The 21,304-nt window shown below is 42.3% G+C and overlaps 2 protein-coding genes across 6 annotated transcripts in view; both read right to left on the reverse strand.

The window, feature by feature from the left end:
• The window catches only part of kcnc2 (potassium voltage-gated channel, Shaw-related subfamily, member 2), an 81,296-nt gene extending 79,226 nt beyond the window's left edge, over positions 1–2,070 (reverse strand). For 4 of the 5 annotated variants that reach the window (XM_070991738.1, XM_070991734.1, XM_070991737.1 and 1 more), the window contains exon 1: positions 901–2,056. In XM_070991738.1, the coding sequence (XP_070847839.1) occupies positions 901–1,455 (555 nt within the window). In that variant the 5' untranslated portion in view covers positions 1,456–2,056. Of the gene's footprint in view, positions 1–900 lie in introns of all 5 variants that reach the window. The other variant, XM_070991733.1, reaches the window with a different exon arrangement.
• Positions 2,071–9,844: 7,774 nt separating this feature from the next.
• LOC139350894 (resistance to inhibitors of cholinesterase protein 3) lies at positions 9,845–19,413 on the reverse strand. Its single transcript, XM_070992547.1, has 6 exons — positions 17,752–19,413; positions 16,214–16,431; positions 16,047–16,116; positions 15,824–15,914; positions 13,603–13,712; positions 9,845–12,535 (listed from the first exon to the last, which is right to left on the reverse strand). Exons 1-6 carry the CDS (start codon positions 17,891–17,893, stop codon positions 12,138–12,140), a joined length of 1,029 nt encoding a protein of 342 aa, XP_070848648.1. The 5' UTR covers positions 17,894–19,413; the 3' UTR covers positions 9,845–12,137.
• Positions 19,414–21,304: the final 1,891 nt, after the last annotated feature.

Here is a 21,304-nt window from a genome sequence, read left to right on the forward strand (position 1 = left end):
TGAAGTCCATTCAATACACTGCATTTGTACTACTCCAAATCGCCTGATGAATAGCTCAAAACTTGTTATTTGTCACACACTTCACAGGTGTGTAAAAAAACATGATGATGATCAAAAAGGAATGACAAAGTGTACATCTCTCCTATTCCCAGCACTGCAATCCTCTTGGAAAAGATAAAATCCCACACATTTCTTTTGTGTTTATCAGAAATTGAGGATTTCTGGGCTACAGATTGGAGCAGAAAGGACCGAGTGTGATCTAAATGCTTAATTAACACATGCTCTGAGTGTTGAAATGACATTTCTACAGCTGTAACCCCATAAACAAAATCTTTCAATAGGAACAATGGAGTAACACAGATAAAGAATGCATGGCTAAAATAAACAGCATCCGACTGCAACAAATGTAGGCTATAGCTTGTGTTTGCCACAGGCCTATAAACCTAAAATACACTGCAGCTAGGAATATCCATTCTGACCGTGTTAACACCTTGTTTGCTTATGACAAGTGGAAAAAATCTGTTTTTTGGAAGTGATAATTGCAGCTGTTCCCAACTTAGGCTCAAGAATAAGTGCCACTATCTTGAAATGAGTCAAAATGAAGCAATTACTTCATTAGAGGAATAAAATAGGTCAATAACCATAAAGAAAAGGTTGGAAGGAAATCATCTAACACCACTGCAAGACATGTCACATCTCAGAGGAAATAAGTTTTTGAGACTTTATACCAACTTTTACATGACTTTCTTTGGTCTTTTTGGGAGATATTTGGTTAAAATCGCTTGTTTAAATGGGGATTTTATAGCGTGTTTCTGTGAATGAAAAGAAGGTGGGAGGTGAGGTGTGAAGTGGGGGTTATTGTTTATGTTTGGAGAGCCCCAGATGCAGATGCGCCCTTACCCTCGCCGCCCTGGAGGAGTAGGGATCCTCGAATAGATTCCAGATCACCGGCTGCCACTTCCTCCACAGGCTGACATTGCCGTCAGCAGCCACATCCTCAATGCCGAGCCTCTTCCCTATCTCGTCGTCCTCGTCTCCGTTGTCCACGTTGAGCTCGAAGACGTCCAGAGCCTCCTCCGCGTCCCGGTGCTGCCGGTATGTCATCCAGCAGCAGGGCTCCACGTCCGTCTCATCGATGCCCCAGAAGGAGAGCTCCTCCTCGAACAGCGGTCCGCACACATCCGCTGGGCAGTGGAGTTTCCCGGTGCGGTAGTAGTTGAGCACGTAGGCGAAGACACCCGGGTGGCGGTCGAAGAAGTACTCGTTTGTCCGTGCGTTGTACTCGATGAAGCCGGGGACTTGTTGCAGCTGATCCAGCACGGAGTCGATGTCCGAGTCGGAGGCGAGCAGGGCCAGTCGCGTCCCCGGCAGGGTCTTCAGGGTGGTTTTGTAGGTTTCGTGCCTGGTGCCCCCGACGTTGAGGATTATCCTCTCGTTGTCGTCAAACTTGCCCATCGCTCTGTATCAGACATGACTTGATGGAAAGCGGGGGAAGTTGGCGAGTGCAGTCCGGAGGTAACGGCGAGCCCGACGCGCACACACCCACAGTCCTGTTCAAAAAAGCTCCAGGATTTTGGCCGTGGTGCGCAGCATCTCCGATTTCACTCATCCGACGCTTTCGTGGCTATTTAGGGGGCCGAGGAGGATGTCCATAATTTGTTTAGGAAGGTTTGGGGGAGGCGGAGGTCGTCGATTTGTAGCCCACAATCCCTTCAGACAGTCAGCGCTCGGAGTGTTGAATGATCTCAACCGGTGGCTCCAAACAGACTGCGCTGCTGCTGCTGCCGTTGCGCGTCTCCGGCGTCCCTGCCCTCTCCAAGACGCACAGCCGCTCGTCAGCGTCGGGCTCGTTACTCCAAAATATGTAACGTTCCTTTCAAAAAAGTAATGACGCTTCTATACTCATCACTCCACGGGGAAAACCAACCCATTACAAGTCTTTTCACTCACACTCCATTGCCTTTCTTGTTGCTTTACAAAATCAGAAGTTGGCTTTCAGATAATTGAATCAGCGCTCATCTCCGGTGCTGCTGTCACGGCCATAGCTCGACTAAACAAGCAGTAAAGGAGACAGAAGCATCCTGAGACAGTCAATTTGCTCCTTTTATGCTGCTTTAGTTAACTGCAACAACCAATCAGGAAAGTGATTTTGGGAGCTGAAAAATAATAGGACTGAAAACGATGTTCATTTTAATCGGAACAGTTCATTTAATAATGAAGAAGTAACTCTCAGCTGACTTAGAAATAATTAAAGCTGCTTTTTATTGTGATTTAAGCTTTTCATCCTTCAGCAGGTCATATTAAGAAGACTAGCTCGCAGCATCTTTTGTCTGATTTTCATCTCCATTGAACTGTTCCAGTGGGTCTGATTCCTACCTTGCATTACAGGTTCAATTCATCAATATATTCTCATCAGAATATGGGATTTCACATATGTATAGTCACAAAGAGAGGAAGTTATTCCTCTGACAGAACAGCACTGCCTTGTGTTTTGAGTCTTCCACCTCCTTCCACATGTGTGTATGAATAATGTGCATACATGGCTAAGACTGAGATTGTGTCGTCTGCTGTACCTGCTGCATTGGTCATGAAGTCCTTTTAATCGCTGACACCATGTTTATGTGACATATGAGCCCCTGATTGTAGGGACAGAGCTGAAACTGGCTGATTTATCCATCAGTCTGTCAACAGAAAATTAATCGGCAATTATTCTGATACTCATGTTACTCATGGCCTTTTTTCTTTTTTTTCTTTTTTTTTTTTACAAATTCCTGCCATTTTATGGACAAAACAATTGATTAAGGGTGAAAATAAATGACAGATTAAATGAGAATGAAACTAATCATTAGTTGCAGTCACAGTTTAAAGCGTTAACACACAAATATTATTAGTATATAAACATATAAGTAACATACAAGTGTTATTATTACAAGGGGTAGAGGTATCCATAACAATATTAGTGATATTAATATTAATAATTAATTTGTATTCGAGGGGCAGTAGTAGTAGTTTGGCTCCGCTCTTTGAAGTAGGTCCTTAAGAAACAACAATGCATGTATGAACAAACATCAAGTCTTACCAAGTCAACAAAACCAAGAGCTTAATCCTAAACAAAAAGGAGACTGGGGTGGTGGGGGGAGCTGCTGTGCCTCCTGTCAAATGGCATTGTCATGAAGGTACCAGCAGAGTAGAAGTGAAACGTGTCAGGTTACAAAGGCCATGCTGTACACCTGCATGAATATGATTTAATGATACAAGTCAGCTGGTAGCCTAGCAGGTGAAGAATGAATCACTGATGGTGAAGCATGAAGGAAGCAGCTGATGCAAGTCAGATTTCAGTGCTCTGACTCAACTACTGCAACGCTCCATTAATAATAATGCTTGTAGAATTAATGGTAGCAGAGGCCGTATCAGTAGTCACGCTGACAATAGAGGTAGGCTGTAGTATAATAGCAGCACTCGTTATGGTAGATCCATGCAGGGCTGCAGTAACCTGCTAGGAAGCCCAAGGACAAACATTAGCTCTGGTCCCACCCGCCACAAACACGTGACCCCAACAAACACACTCAACATGCACTCTAATGCACTGGTGGAGGTAACAACATCAGTCCTCAAAGGGCGATACAGAGCTAATCCAAATGTGTTTCCGTGACAAAAGTGTTAAACAAACACGCCATCTGTGGATACAAATTATCGCAAATATGATGACGCATGCAAATAAGTTCAGCTAGAGCTTCATCAAGCTGGTCAGCCACAGTTATTTGGATTGGAAGTGAACACGAACAGATGTCATGCTATAGTGGCCCCTAGCTGCCACTCTCAGACAGCAGCTTGTGCTTGCCTTGAATTAAGATTTTGAGCTGTCACTCAGCATCTGTGTTCTCATACTTGTGTGGACCATTTCTGTGCTCTTAGTCCGTTTGCAGGTTCACATGCCTCTTGACAAATCATGCAAGTGTTGGTTCAGGACTTAACTCTTTGTTTATCCTCCTAACAGATAAATAAACCTTGATACAAGTTAGGAAATGTGTAAGAGAGAGAAACACAAGTTCTATGGATGAGAGCAGAGAGGCAGTTATCTACCATAACGTACGAGAAGGAAAGAGTGACATCTTTAGGGAATCAAAGCACAGCTCAATCAACGAGGAGACACAGCAGGCAGCGTGCCTATTATTACATGCATCATTATTCCCTGATGTAAGGCTGTTTTGTAAAACTGCAACCTCTGAGTAACCTAATTACTCATTACTTGTTTTGACCAAATCTGCTGAGAAAGAGATCTATTTGTGGTTACAAAGCCTGGGTTTTAAAGTGGGAATCAGGAATGAATTAAGTTTTTTTTATTAACCTGTTATCGTTTTTTTAAATGATCACTTTTGTTTTGGTGTTAGCTACACTGACATATTTTAGTCCACATTGTAACGGCTCCTCAGCATTTCACACTGAATTCCTTAGGTCTAAACTAGCAGAGGGAACTGGTCTCCAGTCCCAACTGGTATAAAGTTAATTAATTTGTCCATCTATTAATTGCCTCACACTGTAGTGACAGATACAGAGGAAATTTCCATTTAGTGACAGCTGTTCACTCTTGTTGTTAACATAGTAATCTGACTGTGGATGCAGCGATGCGAGATCCACCTCATGTCTTTAAGAGACAGCAGCCACAAATCTGATGACTTCTTCCAACAACGCTATGTGTTGAGTCCTTGTGATTAGTGATGATCAGAGCAGTAAAGCCCTGAGCACAAACTATAGGTTGTATTTTGATATGGGAATTAACATATGGGTGGGTCTTATAGGGTCTATTTAGCCAGGTTCCATTAAACTGCAGTCAAATATCATAGAAGCCTTCAACAACTGCTGTGGCTCCATCCGAGCTTCATCTGACCACAATGTGATCAGCAACAGTCCTGCATCAAGCTGTAAGGCTGACACCTCTCAGACCATGGTGATGTAGCACTCGCTCCAATGCATGCAGTCAAACAAGGTCTATTTCTAGCAGAGAAGTTATCAACTGTGCTAAATCATAATCGCTTACAGGACTTGAAGAGGCAATCTCATAAAGCGAAATGACTTTTTTTTTTTACCCATTGGATTTTGTCATACAAAACAAAATGTATAAAATAACATAAACTTTGTTTTTTTATGTGACAAAGTACATTTACCAATAAATCTGACACCAGTAACAAACAGTTTAAGAAATCACTGAATTGCCAAATGCCCAATAAAGTATGGAAACATCTGAACCACTGAAACAACATGTTCAGTGCTCTATGTAAATTGCAATCATGGTAAGTGGATTTGGCTTTATCTGTAGTGTACTACGGAGTGGACAAATATGATTGCCAATGCAACTGATGGACCTGCTATAGAGTCCCTTAAGAAATAAACAATTCCACATCAATTACATTTTCAGTGTAGTTTCAGGACAGGATCAACCTAGTGGTATTCTTCCTGATCACCAACAGAGGTCAATATAGGTCATACGTTACTTGAAAAACATCTACTGTGGTGACATTACTCATTTTCCACAATCTGCTGCCTCCCATCTCAATTTAAATTGAACCAGCTGGTGAGTTTTAAAATTGGGGTTTTGAGGCCTTTTAATGTTTCACTAATGAGGCCATTCATCAGAGAAGATGAAGTATTTGGGACTATAGTGGGTCAAGATGGTCCTTGCCTATAAACAGCCATCCTTGCACTGACCAATACAGGAAGCAAATAGGATTCAGAGTTTCTTCTCCCCCCTGTAATATCTTCACTAAAAATAGAGCAGCCAGATTGCTGATCTTTATCGGGAACTGGAGAGTAGAAAAAAAGAAAAGTCTATTGGAAAACCAAGGTCCTTGGCCAGTCCATTTTCCCCAAGTAGAGCCACAGGATCGGTCCCAGAGGGGACTGAAGGCGAGACAGGCAGCCTTGGCTGGTTTCAAATCAGGTTCACAATAGCATCAATCAGAAATGCAAGAACAGGGCATGATGTAATTATGTTCAATGTGTTCTAAGTAGAGGATTTTGTAAAAAGAAAAGCTATATCCATTGTGTTATTTCAAGCAATATTACACAGGAATAAATGATGCTTGATAAAGGAAAAACCTAATCCAGGCTAAAGTAGAGGACAGGATTCTCCATATTCATTAGAAGAAGCTGGAATTGATACAGAAAATACTAAGGCAATGGGACGGAAGACATTGCGGTCAGTAGAATAAAGACCATGAGTAAAAGATTGCATCATAGTTTAAATTTCACAGAAATTAATTGGATGATGATGAATACTATTGAAATGTATTCCTTTCACTGAGTGAGAGAGCAGCGACCTTGTCAGACAGAGTCAGGGAGAGTTTTCTGCCCTTTCAGTCTGAACTTTCTGTACCATCCTGCAGACTGTCTGCTGGGTTTATATCTGATGAAGCACAATACCGCTGCCTCCCTCCCAGAGGTCTGACAACACAATCCTGCTGACTTTCAAGACAACCAGGAACCAAAAGGACAGTGCTTTGTCTGAAACCTAAAATAAAAACTCCAATACTGACAGAAAAATAAAAGGCTCAGATGTTGATATCTCATTTCTATCACTATAAGAGGGCAGCATGCTGACTACACTAACATTTACCGACATTTTTCCAACAAATCGTAAAAAAAAAAAAAAAATAGATCATGCCCAGTCATGACCACTTTCTTCAAAGGGGTACTTTGTTGTTTTAGTATGGCATTCCATGAAACTGGAAGACTCACAAGAGACAGACAGAACAAAGACAGTCAAAATCAAATCATCCTGAGTTTTAGTCACAAGAATGGGACAAACTACAAAAATGCACAATCCTCCATTTCCCAAAATGCCCCTCAGTGGCATCTTTTCTTTGGAGTCTCTCCGCCTGGTAAATGTCCACCTCTTTCAAACGCCATGCCACGTTTTTGTAACACAAGCTTTCTTTTCAAAAATCTGTAGAAACTCAATCATTGTAACAAGACCACAACAACTCTGATGCATTATCAGAGGTAAAATCAGGGTGTAGAATCTGTGAACTTTCCCTTTCACTTTTTTAAGCAACTACGCAATTTGACAGGTACTCTTCCAACAAATTATGTTCACATTCACTGTTTTGTAATGAATGCATTGCCTACCTCAATAATCATTTTGCAAAGCCAGTTCTTTAAATATTTTGAAATCTGCACCCTGAGTATTGCCACTTCAGTGTTTTTAATGTGAGCATTGAAATGACAGCAGTAGAAAGATAGTGCTAGCAGTGCAGCATCCCAATACAGCTCTCAAATGGCTGTAGGAGAGTGGACAGTAAACAGTGATGCTGATATGAATGACATAAATTACGCTGGATTGCATGCAATATTGGTATATCACAGATATGTCAGAGAACTATCAGTATCAGCACATGTTGTCCAATATGCTGCCCTATGAAATTTTATCGAACATAATGCAAAATTTATACTCCCTAATATCAGTATTGGCATCAGACCGAAAAATCAGGTTTCAGTCAGGCTCTGCTCCATATAGTCTGACTTTTTATCTATCAAAATTAAACAACTCTTTGTTCCCCAACCTTTCCATTTACATTATCCTGATTAAGGAAAGATAACAAGAACATTTGGGGAATAAAGCAAGCAATGAAGTCCATCACAGAGGCAATTACTGCAGTTAACAATGACAGCCAAGTCATCAAAGAGCATGTAAACTATGTGTATAAGCTTATAAAGCACCCTTTAAACATTTCAGCCCTTCCACATAAAAACGCTTTGTAAACACTTTGACACCGTTGAGAATGGGTTTGGTTTTTTTTGGGGGGGGGGGGAGGGGGGGGGATTAGAAGTCCAGTGTAGCCCTGAAGGGAGTGGTGAAGGGAATTTTCTCTTCTTCTCTTAATTATTTTTTTAGCAGCTTGTGCAGGCTCTGCCGCACACCTCTAGCTCACATCATCCTGCTAACCATGGGCCCTTGGATGGAATTAGACAGAAATCCCAGTGGAAGAAAACTGAGCTGATTAAATGTTGCTTTCCTAATTGAGAGAGCCAAGCTAATTTGTGATGAATCCCAGATCTTTTTTTCCTCCACTGCATGAGAGGAAGTCATTAATAAACTCTTTATGTCTAATTATAAGTTAAGACAAGAGGGGGTGGTTTACTTCACCGGGATACTTCGGAGAAGTTCTCCAAACTACTTCAATTTTCCTGGAATTAATAAGGAGTGGAGCTTGTATTTCAGTTTGATGTTAATTGCACACTATTTTAATGATTTTCTAGACAATCCTTTAATCAACTCATTTTAATATAATGTATATCAAAAATAAATGCAAACGGAGTATTTAATATTAAGTAGATCTATGCAGTATATGTATAACGACGTGCCCTCGCCACGCAGTGCAGTGCTGGACCTCCCTTACCTGATTGCCTTTGCTGTAGTTGTGTTCCTGTGGCGCCATCTGCAGGATTTACAGGGAACAGCATCAACACTTCAGCTTCCGTCCAGTTCAGGCATCAATCAGACACTCTGCAGCTGTGACAGTGCAGGTGCAAAGAGGTGTGTGTGACAGTATCCATGTGGAATATGATGACAGTTATTCATAAGAATATTGAGAATAGAATCAGACACCATATATCAGACCAGATAATCTGCCGATAGGCGTGACCGCCGCTGCAGAAAGCAGCATAACAAATATATTTTAAGGTCCCAACACAGCCATGTTTCACCCTCACAAGTGTTCTCACTTGATTGGTATGTGGTAAACTATCTTACGTGAAAACCGTAAAGAAGGGACCCTGAAAATGAAACAGCAAAATTTAATTTATCCCTTAATCATGATATTATTTTCACCTGTGTCTGTCCTGCTGTGACATGCCAACGTGTGCTCTGTGGAAACAGACTTCTCATTAGCAGTAGCAATGTAACTGCACAATTAGCTCCTTGGGTAACGTTATTTTGCTCGAAGCTGCCCCTCGGCCCTATGGAGCATTGAAACATCACCGATTAACTACCGCTCTCACGGTGCTGTTTTCGGTCAAAACAAGAAGCCATTGTAACAAAAGAAAAAAAGTTTTTAAACCGACTGCAAGTTACCTGCCAAGCGGACACATAAGCTAGCTACTAAGTCAGCTAGCTAGCTTATGAACACATTGGAGCATTTGGAAGCTAACAGCCATGATAACTCCCTTAAAGTTGGTGGAGAGTGAAACAGAGCTAAAAGGGAATGGAGTATTGGACTTACATGAGTCAGGTGGCCAGAAATACGACTCCCAATGAATGCACATGTTGCTCAGTGTCTGCTGAGTATGTAATTTCCAGCATAGCTTTGCTTGTTGCTAACGGTACAGGCAGAGAAGACTCGCATATTGACAGCAAAGTACAGTTGAAGGTCAACTCAACAGTTTCGTTCTGAGTGTCTGAAGTACTGTTCATTGATGATATAAGACGACATCCATCAGATATGGTTTTCATTGCCTTGACAGACGGACTTGTGGCTTTCAGGCACTTCCGTATTATTAGGCGCCAACTTCGTCAGCTTTTTCTCACTTGCAATTTATGTTAATGGGTCTGAGGCAGGTAAGTTTAGAAAATCCTATAGTTCATGAACGGAGCATTGACTTCAACCTGAGCAGTGGGCTAAAAACTGAAAACGTGTGGGTGTCCACAACTTGGAATTTAATCATGGTATTATTATAGATTTTATGTTTATGAAACATTTCTTTAACATTTTTAGAAATATAAAGTAAAATGACATTCTCCACCCTTTAACAACAAATACTGGATGGAGAAGCTCAGATTTAGATAAACTCATATTGGTTGAAGCTTAATTAACTATCATCTGTTCAAAAGTCACGAGGACCAACAGCATCACTTTTTGAGACATTTTATTGTCGAAGGGCGAGCCAAGTTTCCTCATTCAACCGCCACGTGAAACACACAACAACCAACACAAAAATGAAACTATACATAAACGGGGGAGAATGACACAAAACAATTCCAAAATAAGTCAAGGCAGTTTTGTGGTTTCCAAGATGTGGCACTACATTTTATATGGAACAACTGTCATAACTCTGGAAAACAATGAAAATATGAATTCGACCCAAACATCTTTCTACAGGTCAAATATTTACTGACTAACAAGGAAACGATTTGTGAGTGTCACAAGAATTCATGTATCATTCCACAATGAGTGCTATACTACTGGCCCATCTAGTTTTGGCAAAATAATAATTACTACTGTTTTAATGTGATTTTTACCAAACTTTTAGCACATTTAATTACGTTAACATTTGGGCGACTGTTATACACTGCAAAGTTAATTGTAATGGCTGTGACCTCACTGTGCTGTGCTAATCAGTAACAAACAGGGACATATGATGTAAAATGATCATACACACTAAGATTAATAACTAACTTTGGTGCTGTTGTAGTTGCAGGCATAAACACATTGTTGGCCATTAATTGACATCAGTACAAATCATAACAAGATTTCTTTTCACTGTTAAAAACTTAAATTAACAGTTGCCCGATGTATTTTACCTACTGGACAACACGGAAACAACCTGAAAGCCTCCTCACAGTGACCTCTCACAATCCAAAAAATATTGAAATATAAGGCAAAGTCATAACTGGTTCCTTTCTACCACACTGGTATCCAACAAACATATAAACATGCAAAATAAGGCTGGTTTAAAAAGGAAAGAGAAGTGTAAAAAGTAGGAAACTGAATGTGACTTCATGTGGTTCTGGTTGATCAAATGATTGTCATTTTCCTCTTGAGTCAGGAAAACATACGCTCACAATGTGCAATCAAAACAAAAAATCATTAAAAAAAAAAACATGCAGTTATGTTTTGATGTCTAGACAACATGCACAAATCCACACTGTGACATTTTGCAGTCTGAGCACACTCATCAGATCCAGCAGCATTAGTGTCAATCCCTTTATGATCAAAATGAATTGGTATGTATATTAATGACAGGAAAGCAGCACTGTTTTATGGTTTTTGGGATGAAATCATCCATCTCAGCAACTGTCAATTGAAGGTGGCAGTACGGGATGGTGCAGGGTTAAGATGCAGGGATCATGACATCATAGGCCTTTATCAGTGCAGACATGTAGAAGTAATAATATAACAGCAGGACCCCTGAACTGATGCAGTCATTATTGTAACAGTTACATCTGTGTTTGGCAAGCTGTCCATAATGAGAAAGGAATGACAAAGGCAAAGAAGCAGAAACAGGTGACAGTGACCACAACCTTTAATGTCGATTATACTGCTTAAATGTTTGGATTCAGCACTCAAGCAGGTGCAAACCTAGAACTAGTGAAATAAAAAATGGATCGAAGTTTCATTCCAAAATCAGGCAAGTTTCAAAAGGTGATATTGTTAAAAATGAATGACAGCAGGAAAATAGAGGACATTATGGGCTCTATTTTCAAGTCAGCACAAAGACTAAAAACAAGTAGCTCTACGCTATGATGGAAGTTTTCTACATCTGGTCCCTGTGTTCAGCACATCACTCACCTGATTATTTGGTGACGTCAGAACCAGAGCGGGGGTTTTCAGTCTGACACTGTAGAACATTTTGCCGTCATCAATACACCAAATGAGAGAATATCTGTCAGAAGGAAGCTGCTCATCCCTCCAGGAGAGGGAGAACTGAAGCTGTTCAGGAGGCCCATGGTGGAACAACACCTTATTAAGACATGAAATGCTGGTTTTTCCATTAAATTGTCACCTGTATATTTAGCTTTAAAAAGGAACATCATCTGATTTTCCCTGCAGAGTTGTAAACCACCAGATTAGCACAGCTGTTAAAAAGTCATGTGCCTGACTGCGGACCACTTCATCCAACCCTTTTGTGCATATCCTCTATGAGCAGTAATAGCAGATGCACTTTGTTATGCCCCCACTGACCTCGTTCACATGGCCTTGCAGCGCGTCTGGTCTTTGAGAGTGCAACAGGAAAATAGAGCCCCATGTGTTTACTGCTTCTTTCCTTGCAGTCATTGTTTCTTATGAATGCAGTATATGTTTTGGATGATTATGTGCGTAGCCTTTTGGGATGAAAGCCTTTTGGGATGAAAGCCTTTCAGATAATAAATATTCAGAATAATCTGTCACATTTCTGTACAGCGCAGAAGTCCTGCAGTGAGTTCATTCAGGCCTGTTGCGTCGTCTGAGGCCTGACACTGGCTGCTCCCCTCCAACCTCCTCAATGTTTGTCTCATATGACTCCTCTAGAGAAGGCAGCTCAGAGTCCTCCAATCCTTCCTCCTCTTCCTCCTCCTTGTTATTATCGTCCTCCTGCTCTTCCTCCATGTTCCGTTCTTCCTCTGCCTCCCCATCAGATTCCTCTGGTATGAGCTCCTTCATCTCCTCACCGTCTATTGCAGCTTCATCTTTAGCTTCCAAACGCTTTTGATAGACTTTTTCAGAAGCCTGTGCTGCTCCTGCTGAGCTCTCCTTTTCCACCAGCGAAGCTTCCACTGCAGAGGTGTCGCTGGCTCCGAGAGACTCAATGAGGTCGTCCAGATTCCGCCCGCAGGATGCCTCTGAAAGTCACAAAACAAGTGAAATAAAGAGAACAGATTTGATTGTTAATCAATACAAGCGTAAGCTGTTTACTGAAAGTCAGAATTTATAGACAGTCAAGTCCCAGTTTCAAAGAACAGCTGAACACACTCAACGCAAATGTGGATGCAGACAATTAGATTGGCCTGGACTGATGTTAGATTCCTGGTCTGAATTATAGTCCCTGTTCACCTCTGGTGATCCCCAATAATCATTTATGCATCAAGACAAACTGTGTTAAATTTAGCCATCAATAAATTATGTAATGGTTCAAACAAAGGTGTATAACTAACCATTGCATTCTACTAACCAAGCGTGAGGCAAGGCAGGCGCGGTAAACAAGGTGGCTGTAACCTAAGATAAAATGGGATTGGCCAGGCTGCTTCGTGTCACTGGCTGATGGGGTGATTTCAAAACGGCAAGCTAGTATTGTAGAGATGGAGCAAATGGTCCAAATAACATACAGGAACAATACAGATAGTACCATTATTCTAAAGATGATCCTAATTCATTTTGCAGCATTCAGTGTTCAGTCTCGTGTTCGTCGAAATAGCTTCACAGAAATGCCAAAGATGTGGCGACTAATTTAAAACAGTGGGGAAGAGTATAACCACCACATAGTTTCATATATCACAGAGAACAACACGAAAGAAAAGCAAAGTGAATGGGAACTTGAGTGCAGCCAGTCATCTGACGCTGCAGCAGAGGTTGTGTTCTGATGCATTTGCGAATTTGACTTCAGCCACATTCATGAGTGTAAATCAGATGCAAAGCATACAGGTGCGTCTCAATGTGACTGCTCGATTTGAATTTCAAATTGTGGTCTATTTACAGCGAGACATGCAACACTGATGTCACACCAACACAGCATGCAAGCTGTGAGGCATGGCTGTAATATCAATATCTTATTATGCACATGGCAGTTTGCAGTTTGGGGTTTTAATTGGAAAAAATGCACCATCCATTAGCATACTGTGTGTGCACATTGCTGCTGCTGCAGGTTCATAATGCCTGAGCTGAGTCCAAAAAAGACAGTCAATGAGCCCACCGTTGATGTTCAGGGGTGGACAGTCCATTCCTCTCTTCTTCATCAGGTACCTGATGGTCTGCAGTTGAGACATGATCTCGTTCTTCTGCTCCTGAGCCACTGACTTCACGCTGAAGAGAAAAGTGAAAACTGCATGAGAATTTGAGAACTGCAGTTTACCTCAGAGGAGCTGCTCTGAGCATGCAGTGAGGACTTTGCCCTTCACATGATATTACATAGGACATAGGATGCATAAAAATCAGGAACCTAAAATAAAGTGAAATACAACTTTTTCAAAGAAATGCAGCAGTGCATCAGTGCTGGGCAAAGCACAAAAGCTTCAGACCTGTATCACGATGTCATATCAAGTTAAAGGCTAAACTGAAGAGAAAAGCTTTCAACTTTCTTTTTAAAATATTTAGCGAGCTGCTTCCCTGATATCTGTGGGTAGTGTATTCTGGAGCTTTGGGGTGGAACTGACAATGGCTACATCCTCAATAAACTCAATAAACCAGCAGCAGATGATTACAGTGTTCTTGAAAGCACATATTGACAGTGTTTCCCACACGTGCATTTATTTATTTAGTAGTCACTGTGTCTGCCTGAAATAGCGAACGTACACAAACAGCTAAGCTAACGTTAGTATTTTATTTAGCTCAACGGTAGTTCGTAAACGCTGCCTGGAGCTGTTATCTCATTGGTTGCGCTTTGAAAGGTCAGCGGCAAACGAGGTCAAAGTTCAAGTAATTTGAACTTTGAGCGCAGCGGTAAGCGGCAGATCCGAGCGGTGCGCCACGCCCATAGTAGCGGTGTCGCTCAGTCGGGCGCCAGCGCTCTCTCCATAGGGAAACAATGGGACAGCCGGCGCAAAGCGTTTTTACCGCTGATCATGTGTAGGGGCCTTTACTGACGCCGCCTATAAATTAATAAGACGCAGAAGAAAAAGTCGTGGTGGAAAAGGCCTGGCTCGAACGACGAAGGTAAGACGTGCCAGTACAAAGTGGTCAAATAAGCCCAAAAGTGGTTCGAACAACTCTAACTCATTATGTTATATCAGCCTGTGTCTGTATCATACCTGGAAGCTGAGACATGTGCAGAGACATTAACTGTTAGTGTATGTTAGCCGACAGGCATCAGAGCTGCTGCCTTAATCTTGATCTCTGCTCATTAGTAATTAACTTGGATGTTCACTCCTTTACACAGATGAGTATAGAAAAATATTTTCTAAAGAAGAAAAGACCTCGTCTTGAAGAGGAGGTAGGTTCTGGACCTCATGGGGTATTATCAAAACGGTATAAGACGCTTAAGAAACGCATAGAGTAGTGACAAGTCTTCCATCAGTGTGAAATGTATTTGCTTTCAATATTTCCAGGTTTCAACTAGCGCCGCAGCTGTGGCAGCAGATGCAGCTGCGGCAGAGAGAGAGAGAGATGCGGCAGTAAGAGGGAGAGAGGAGGAGGAGGAGGAGGAGGAAGGGATAGTAGTAGCGGGTAACGTTATGCAGGGAGATGTAGGGGAGGAAGCAGGCAGCAGGCAGCAGGCAGTGGTTCCAGCTAGGGTGGAGGTAACAGGTGAGACTCGGCAAACACGGGGAAATAAAACAGGGGTCGGGTCAGATCAGGAATGCATTTTTCCCATAAAAGGGCCTTACAATAAGGCCTTGGAGTATTTCTTTAGGAAGCCCAGAAGAATTGGTTGCTCAGATAAAGAGTGCAAACTTTGCAACCACTAGTGATGTAAATGTCTCTATAAATGTAAATATACTTGTATATCTAGTACAAACTAAATAAATATATACTCCAGTAAAAACTAAATACCAGCTATTATTCATATCTTTTATTACTATGTATATCTATTAATCTTAACCCCCCCCCCCCCCCCCCCGGACCACACCACCACAAATAGATCCTCGATCTGTGGGAAACACTGTATTGAACTAGGTAGTTAGCGATGCAATTTGGTCTTTGCCTATTAAGGACTTTGTATACATGGAAGAGGACCTTAAAACCAATTCTGAATGTTACAGGAAGCCATGCAGAGCAGCTGAAACTGGACTAATGTGCTCTCTCTTCTTGATCTGGTTAAAATGTGGCGTGTGGTTTGAAACGCTGTAATGCCAGTTGATACTGTCGGTTTTGTTTCACGTGTTGTTAATGTTTCCGCGCTGCTTGAAACACCGTAATGCTGCTGCTATCTTGTTCCAGACTCCCTTGAAAAAAAGAGAAGAGCGTTCATCACTCACCAGTTGGTGAGCGGGTCCAGCTGGGTCAGGATGGAATTGAGCATCCTCTCGGTCTGCGCGAGCCTTTGTTCCAGCTCGTTCAGCTGGTTCTCTGCGCAAAACCAAACACACCCAAGAGGGATGAAAACACCGTGTCTGAATTACTCACGGTAACCAAATACATGTTTGAACAAAGAAAACACAGATATACAATCAGAAGTCCCAACGCATGCCGCACACACACCTGCCTCCACTGATTTTTTGGCTCCTTTTACGAATTTGTCCTTTTGTGCCTGGTCATCTGCAGACTTGATCTGCGAGTTGAAAAGCATAAAGATGCACATTTTGTAAATACTCTTAAAGTTGTTAAGTCTCTCAATGTACTTTGGTGCTGCAGGTACCTTCACTGACCTTCAAAAACTTGTAGGCTGCAAACACTCCAACTCCGATGGCGTAGAGCGGCATCAGCGTGAACACGTAGCCCTTGTTGCTGTTGGATTTGTACTTGTCACTCTTCAGCTCTTGCTCCATCAGCTTCTTCATCTGCTGCATGTTCTCAGGGCTCTGAGATGAACCGGGGGCGTTCATGTTGATGGCCTGACCTCTCACTGCACCCGGACCTGGACCTGCTGTTACAAAGACATCAGACTTGTTAGGTTTCCTACAGGAGGTTTGAATAAATCTAACTTATCTTTCCAGATCAGTCACATAAAGCTAATAAGCAGCAGGAGTCCTATTTAATTCTTCAGGACTATGAAATGTCAGACTGCTTATAATAAATTCACTTTCAGCACTTATAATACAAAGAAAATTCACATCACACAATGACCCGAGCACAGCAAAGCGCTGCGACAAACTGAGCTGACAGGGTTTACTGCTGGTCTACAACGTGCTGCCAAACATTCCTTGTTTGGACACTGCTGTGTCTAATCTGTCAGTGTTTACAGAATATCAGCGGCAGCTGGATTAATAATGTGACACTCTTCATCACACACTGTACAATGCTTGAATAGGCTCTCAGGACAAAAGAGACAAGGTGCCTGACAGACCCTGCAGTGACAGCAGACACGGGGGTTTCTGCACACCTTTTCCCAGCACGGAGGAGTAAGGCTATGGATGCTGAGGGAACAGTGTGTTCTGAACCAGTCGCACAGGTGCAGCGCTTAGCAGACTGTATGATCTTGTAACTCCCTAATTTCCCCTACAAGGAATTAATTGAGTGTTACCTTATCTTATCTTAACTTATCTTATTTCTACACTTCTTACTGCAACTCAAGCTCAGCTGGTTTTAGCCCAACAAGGCCTAAATACTGCCCGACTCTAAGATGAGTCCTGCAGCTGAAAAATCGGGTCAGAAACGGGCTCAAATCAAGTGTTTGCCCATCTTAACTTGAATGGGGTGGTCACAGGATAGTTCCCTAGGATATTTAAGTTTGACGTCAGGCAACAGATGACCCAGAGCTGATGGACCACCTGGCAGAGATGAACAGACACATGGCAGACATGACACTGTTTTGACCCTGAGTGTGGCTCCCTGTCTGCTAGGAATACAAGACCAACACATAGACACAGTAAATAAGCATAACTTAGGCATGCCATGTGAAACCAACACAACATCTGATGACATAATATAACATTGATGTTGATTTATACCCATGCTGACTTTACTGTCCCACATCACATGGACCGTTCAAAGCAGCCCTGTAAACAGTGGATTGTTCCTTTAATAGATGAACATGAACGTCAGTGTATTATCACACGTTGAGCTGTTGGATCGATGTCTGTCTTCACTATAAGCTGTGTCTGTCAGGACATTTAAGTTGTGCCCGTGCACAAAGTGGACGGTGTGTGCGCTCGAGGGTAACCGACGTACAGTATGTAGCAACGAGCGCACGGGAACCATGTTGCTGTGTGTCATTTCTCTCTGCGACAAAAGTGACATTTCTTACCTTTTTTGGTGTAGCGAGAGTCAAATCGAGTTTCTTTTACCCCGGTCCCGCCGCCGACGCCAAGCAACCGGGGCAGGACGACAAACGTGAAGAGCACGGCCGTAAAAGCCAGGGCGACCTGCTGTGATGTTGACAGGACCATCCTCTCGTGAGCACACAAACGGCGCGAGACGACAGGAAGCAACGCCGGTCGCTAAAAGATGTTGTTGAAGAGACGGAGGCCAGGGAGGAAATGCAACGCTGTCATACAATGAAACTATGTGATGTTAGAGAGCTGAAAGCAGCCTGTTAAACCCAGAACAGCTGTGATCTGCTGCGCTGCAATAACAGGAACAGGACTTCCGGGAGGCGTGCTTTCGGAATAAAAGCGTCAACTGAAAACTGATTCACAAAAAAAAATCCGGGCTCCTGATTAATATCGCATTTTATCCTTATATTGCTTTATATATTTAATCATTTTAAACTTTTACGTACAACGAGGATGTAGCCTATTTCAATTTAGAGAAGGCACAATTTTCGGGAAACAACACACTCAGACGGAGTGTGAGAGAGCTTGTTTCAAATGGAGAAATGCTTTCCAGAGAGCAGAGGAGCAAACACGCGATGGCTGGAGAGAGATGGACCCCTGAGGGTTTTCCGGAGTCAGAGGGCTCTGTTATTGTCCTCTAATGCTGGAGGATGTGGTTATGTGGGTTTGATAACATAATCTGCACCATGCTGTTTAGTTTTTGCCCACTTACGTCTGGCCTGCGTCCAAAGATGAAAAACAATCTGGCTCCCAGCTCAGCTCTTAACTTGTCATGTCATTATTAATTTAATTATTATGACATTTTATCTGTAACACCATGCTATGGGGCTAACTAGCTCTACACTGAAACACACAGCTGCTTTAGCACTGTCCATAACTCAGACCCCTTTTCATGGTTCTCTTTTAAAAATGTGTCATATGGAAACATGAACTGGAAGCAGACAGCTGACTCACAGAGGTTAAGCATTGCCATTAGCTTACATTAGCTAGCTAAAATCTGCCATTGAGCCAACATTTTAGCCTAGAAATGAGAAGCATAGGGTGGTTGTTAAAGTCAGTCAGTCACTAGTAGGAACGGAACAAAGGAGTTCAGATTTTGATATTTACTATTGTAACAGCATAGAGGCTTTTATGCCTAATTGGCAACACCGCAGCCAACCATGGGAGGCGCACTGACCTATAAAAGGGGCGATTCCCACCTGCTAGTTCTCAAATATCTCTCTCCCTCGCTGCTTTCCGACTGGTGACGTCACTTCCGGGCCGGACTCTTTTTTTTTTTTTTTTTTTTTTTTTGCTTCGGACAGGTAACGCAGCTTGTCTGCTCACCTGCTGCTTTATGCTCTCATAGCAGGATGCTAATGATTGTATGTTGCACTGCAGAGTGGCTGACTTGGTGCCTTCAGACTCCAGTGCGCGCGCGTGTATGTGTGCGCCACCTAAGTGGCCTGCTGTGCTAAGTGTCTCCCTCTCTGCCTGATAATATCTGAGCTTGACCGTGGCTAACAATAATATTTTTTGTAGGCAGACGCCGGTAGCTGCAAAACGCTATCTCTCCCTCTCCCTCTCCCTCTCCCTCTGGTGAGTCATGCCTAGCGATCGACGCTAACCGCATCTGCTACCGACCGTGCGTGAGTGAGGTCAGCATCAGCTGGCTGGGTTCGACGCGACATATCGCCTCCAGCTACAGGGGACTGCTGCTGCTTTTCCTTAGTTTGTTTTAGGTTTGCTTTGGTTTTGCGTGGCTCCTCCCAGCTTTTGGGTGTTTTGGGTTTGCTTTTGTCGCTCGTTTATGCTGTTTTGTTGTTTTGCTTTTGCTTTGGGCAGCTCCTCTTCCTTGTTTGGAGGGGTTGGAGACTATCCGTGCACACGCTGGGCGTTGAATCCCTTTGTTTTTCGTTGTTTTGTTTATTTAGTCTACTCTGCCCGTCGACTTAATTTGTGAATTTCTTTGATTTTGATATTTTGTTTGGGCAGCAGAGTGTTTCCTCCTTTTTGGTATGTGTTATCATTTCTTTATTTATTCCATTTCCTTTACTAATTTGGCAGCTGGCAGTTGTATTTCTGTTTAGTTCATGATTTTTATTTTTCTGCCAGCTGCCTGTTTTGGTTAATTTGTGGGTGTTTTGTTTAGTTATATTTGTGTAGGTACAATCCCATTTATCACCTTTATTTCTCTTTTAGTTGCTGAGGTCCAGTGGTGGTGCTGGTGATCTGGTGGCGGGATCCCCCCTTCGTGTGCTGTGCTCTCCTGGGTTTTGGGTTTCCTCACAGAGTGTGTGCGTGTGTGATTGTCACGAGTGTCTGAGTGCTTATAGTTTTGGTTGGGCTTTCCCACGCCGTTCAGTAGTCCCTACATCCTGGTAAGCCTCAGCCTTAATTTAGTACCCCTCTTTATTTGGCCCTGTGTGCATGGTGTTTTATCATTGTTTTTAAATTGCATTTTTGTAATAAAGCATATGCTTCTACTTTTAAATGGAATGATGTCTTATCTGCCTCAAGTAAGCCTTACCTGCGTGCCTTAACGGTGGCTTAGGCTAAAACATACTTCCTTGGGTGAAATTCCCCAGGTGGCGTTGTTTTCAAAACCCGTCCTATACTGACCGATTTCCCCTTCCATCCCCTCATTATAAATGATCATTTGCAGGTGCAGAGTAAGGCGGGCATTCCAGCGCCATCCTGGGGGCTTTTTCCTAAAACTATGGCACAATAATGTGATTGGTCATTTACAGTGATGGTCCTGGAGCAACATTAACTATGATGTTACAAAACAGCACCAACAAGGCCAGACCTTGGTGATTGCACAGAAATCACACAGTGTCTAATTTGAAGTCCAGAATGGATCATGTTGCTCTTATGCAGCCTATAATCCTACCATTTAAAAAAAATACACATAATGGCATTCTCTTTATTTTATTATGTAATCAATGTGTGATTTAAGAGGGTTTTGTGATTAAATCAAGAAAATACTTGAAATAAATCTTAAATGAATTTTCGGCTTTTATTTTGAAAGCTACGTATCCAAACTTCCGGGAGTACTTCACTGACGCGCTCTCGCCTCTCTCGGAGCAAAGAACAAGAACATGAGCGACTGCCGCCTGCTGTCTTCAACGATGGAGTTTTAGGGCCACATTGAGCAGAAAAAAATATTTTTTGAGACTTCGAGAATAAAGTCATACAATTATGAGAATAGTCGTAATTTTACGAGAAAAAAAGATGTGATTCTAGGAGAAAAAAGTTATAATGTTACGAGAATAAAGTCATAATCTTTCGAGAATAAAGTGATTTTATGAGAAAAAGACATTACGGTACCTATTCTACAACGGAAGTAAACAAAACAGGCAAAAGCACGAACAGCCCCCTAGACACCACTTTCTCCGGTGTCATGCCGTGACACTGTCAGCAGGAGATGTCATGTTACACGTTAATCGTTAATTGAACGGTTTTGCTAAGGGGTGGGGGAACAGTAAAGTTACTTCTGATTTACGGCTGCTTCCAAAGAGCGTCCGTTAGCTAATTTATACTGAT

Source organism: Chaetodon trifascialis, chromosome 22 (assembly GCF_039877785.1).
Source record: "Chaetodon trifascialis isolate fChaTrf1 chromosome 22, fChaTrf1.hap1, whole genome shotgun sequence".
Lineage (NCBI taxonomy): Eukaryota > Metazoa > Chordata > Actinopteri > Chaetodontiformes > Chaetodontidae > Chaetodon > Chaetodon trifascialis.

Coding starts and splice junctions, on each gene's coding strand:
- LOC139350894 (XM_070992547.1), bottom strand. CDS start 17,893: ATGGTCCTGTCAACATCACAGCAGGTCGCCCTGGCTTTTACGGCCGTG. Junction 16,432..17,751: donor CTCTCGCTACACCAAAAAAG/GTAAGAAATGTC, acceptor TCTTTGTAACAG/CAGGTCCAGGTCCGGGTGCA. Junction 12,536..13,602: donor TCCACCCCTGAACATCAACG/GTGGGCTCATTG, acceptor TGTGACTTTCAG/AGGCATCCTGCGGGCGGAAT.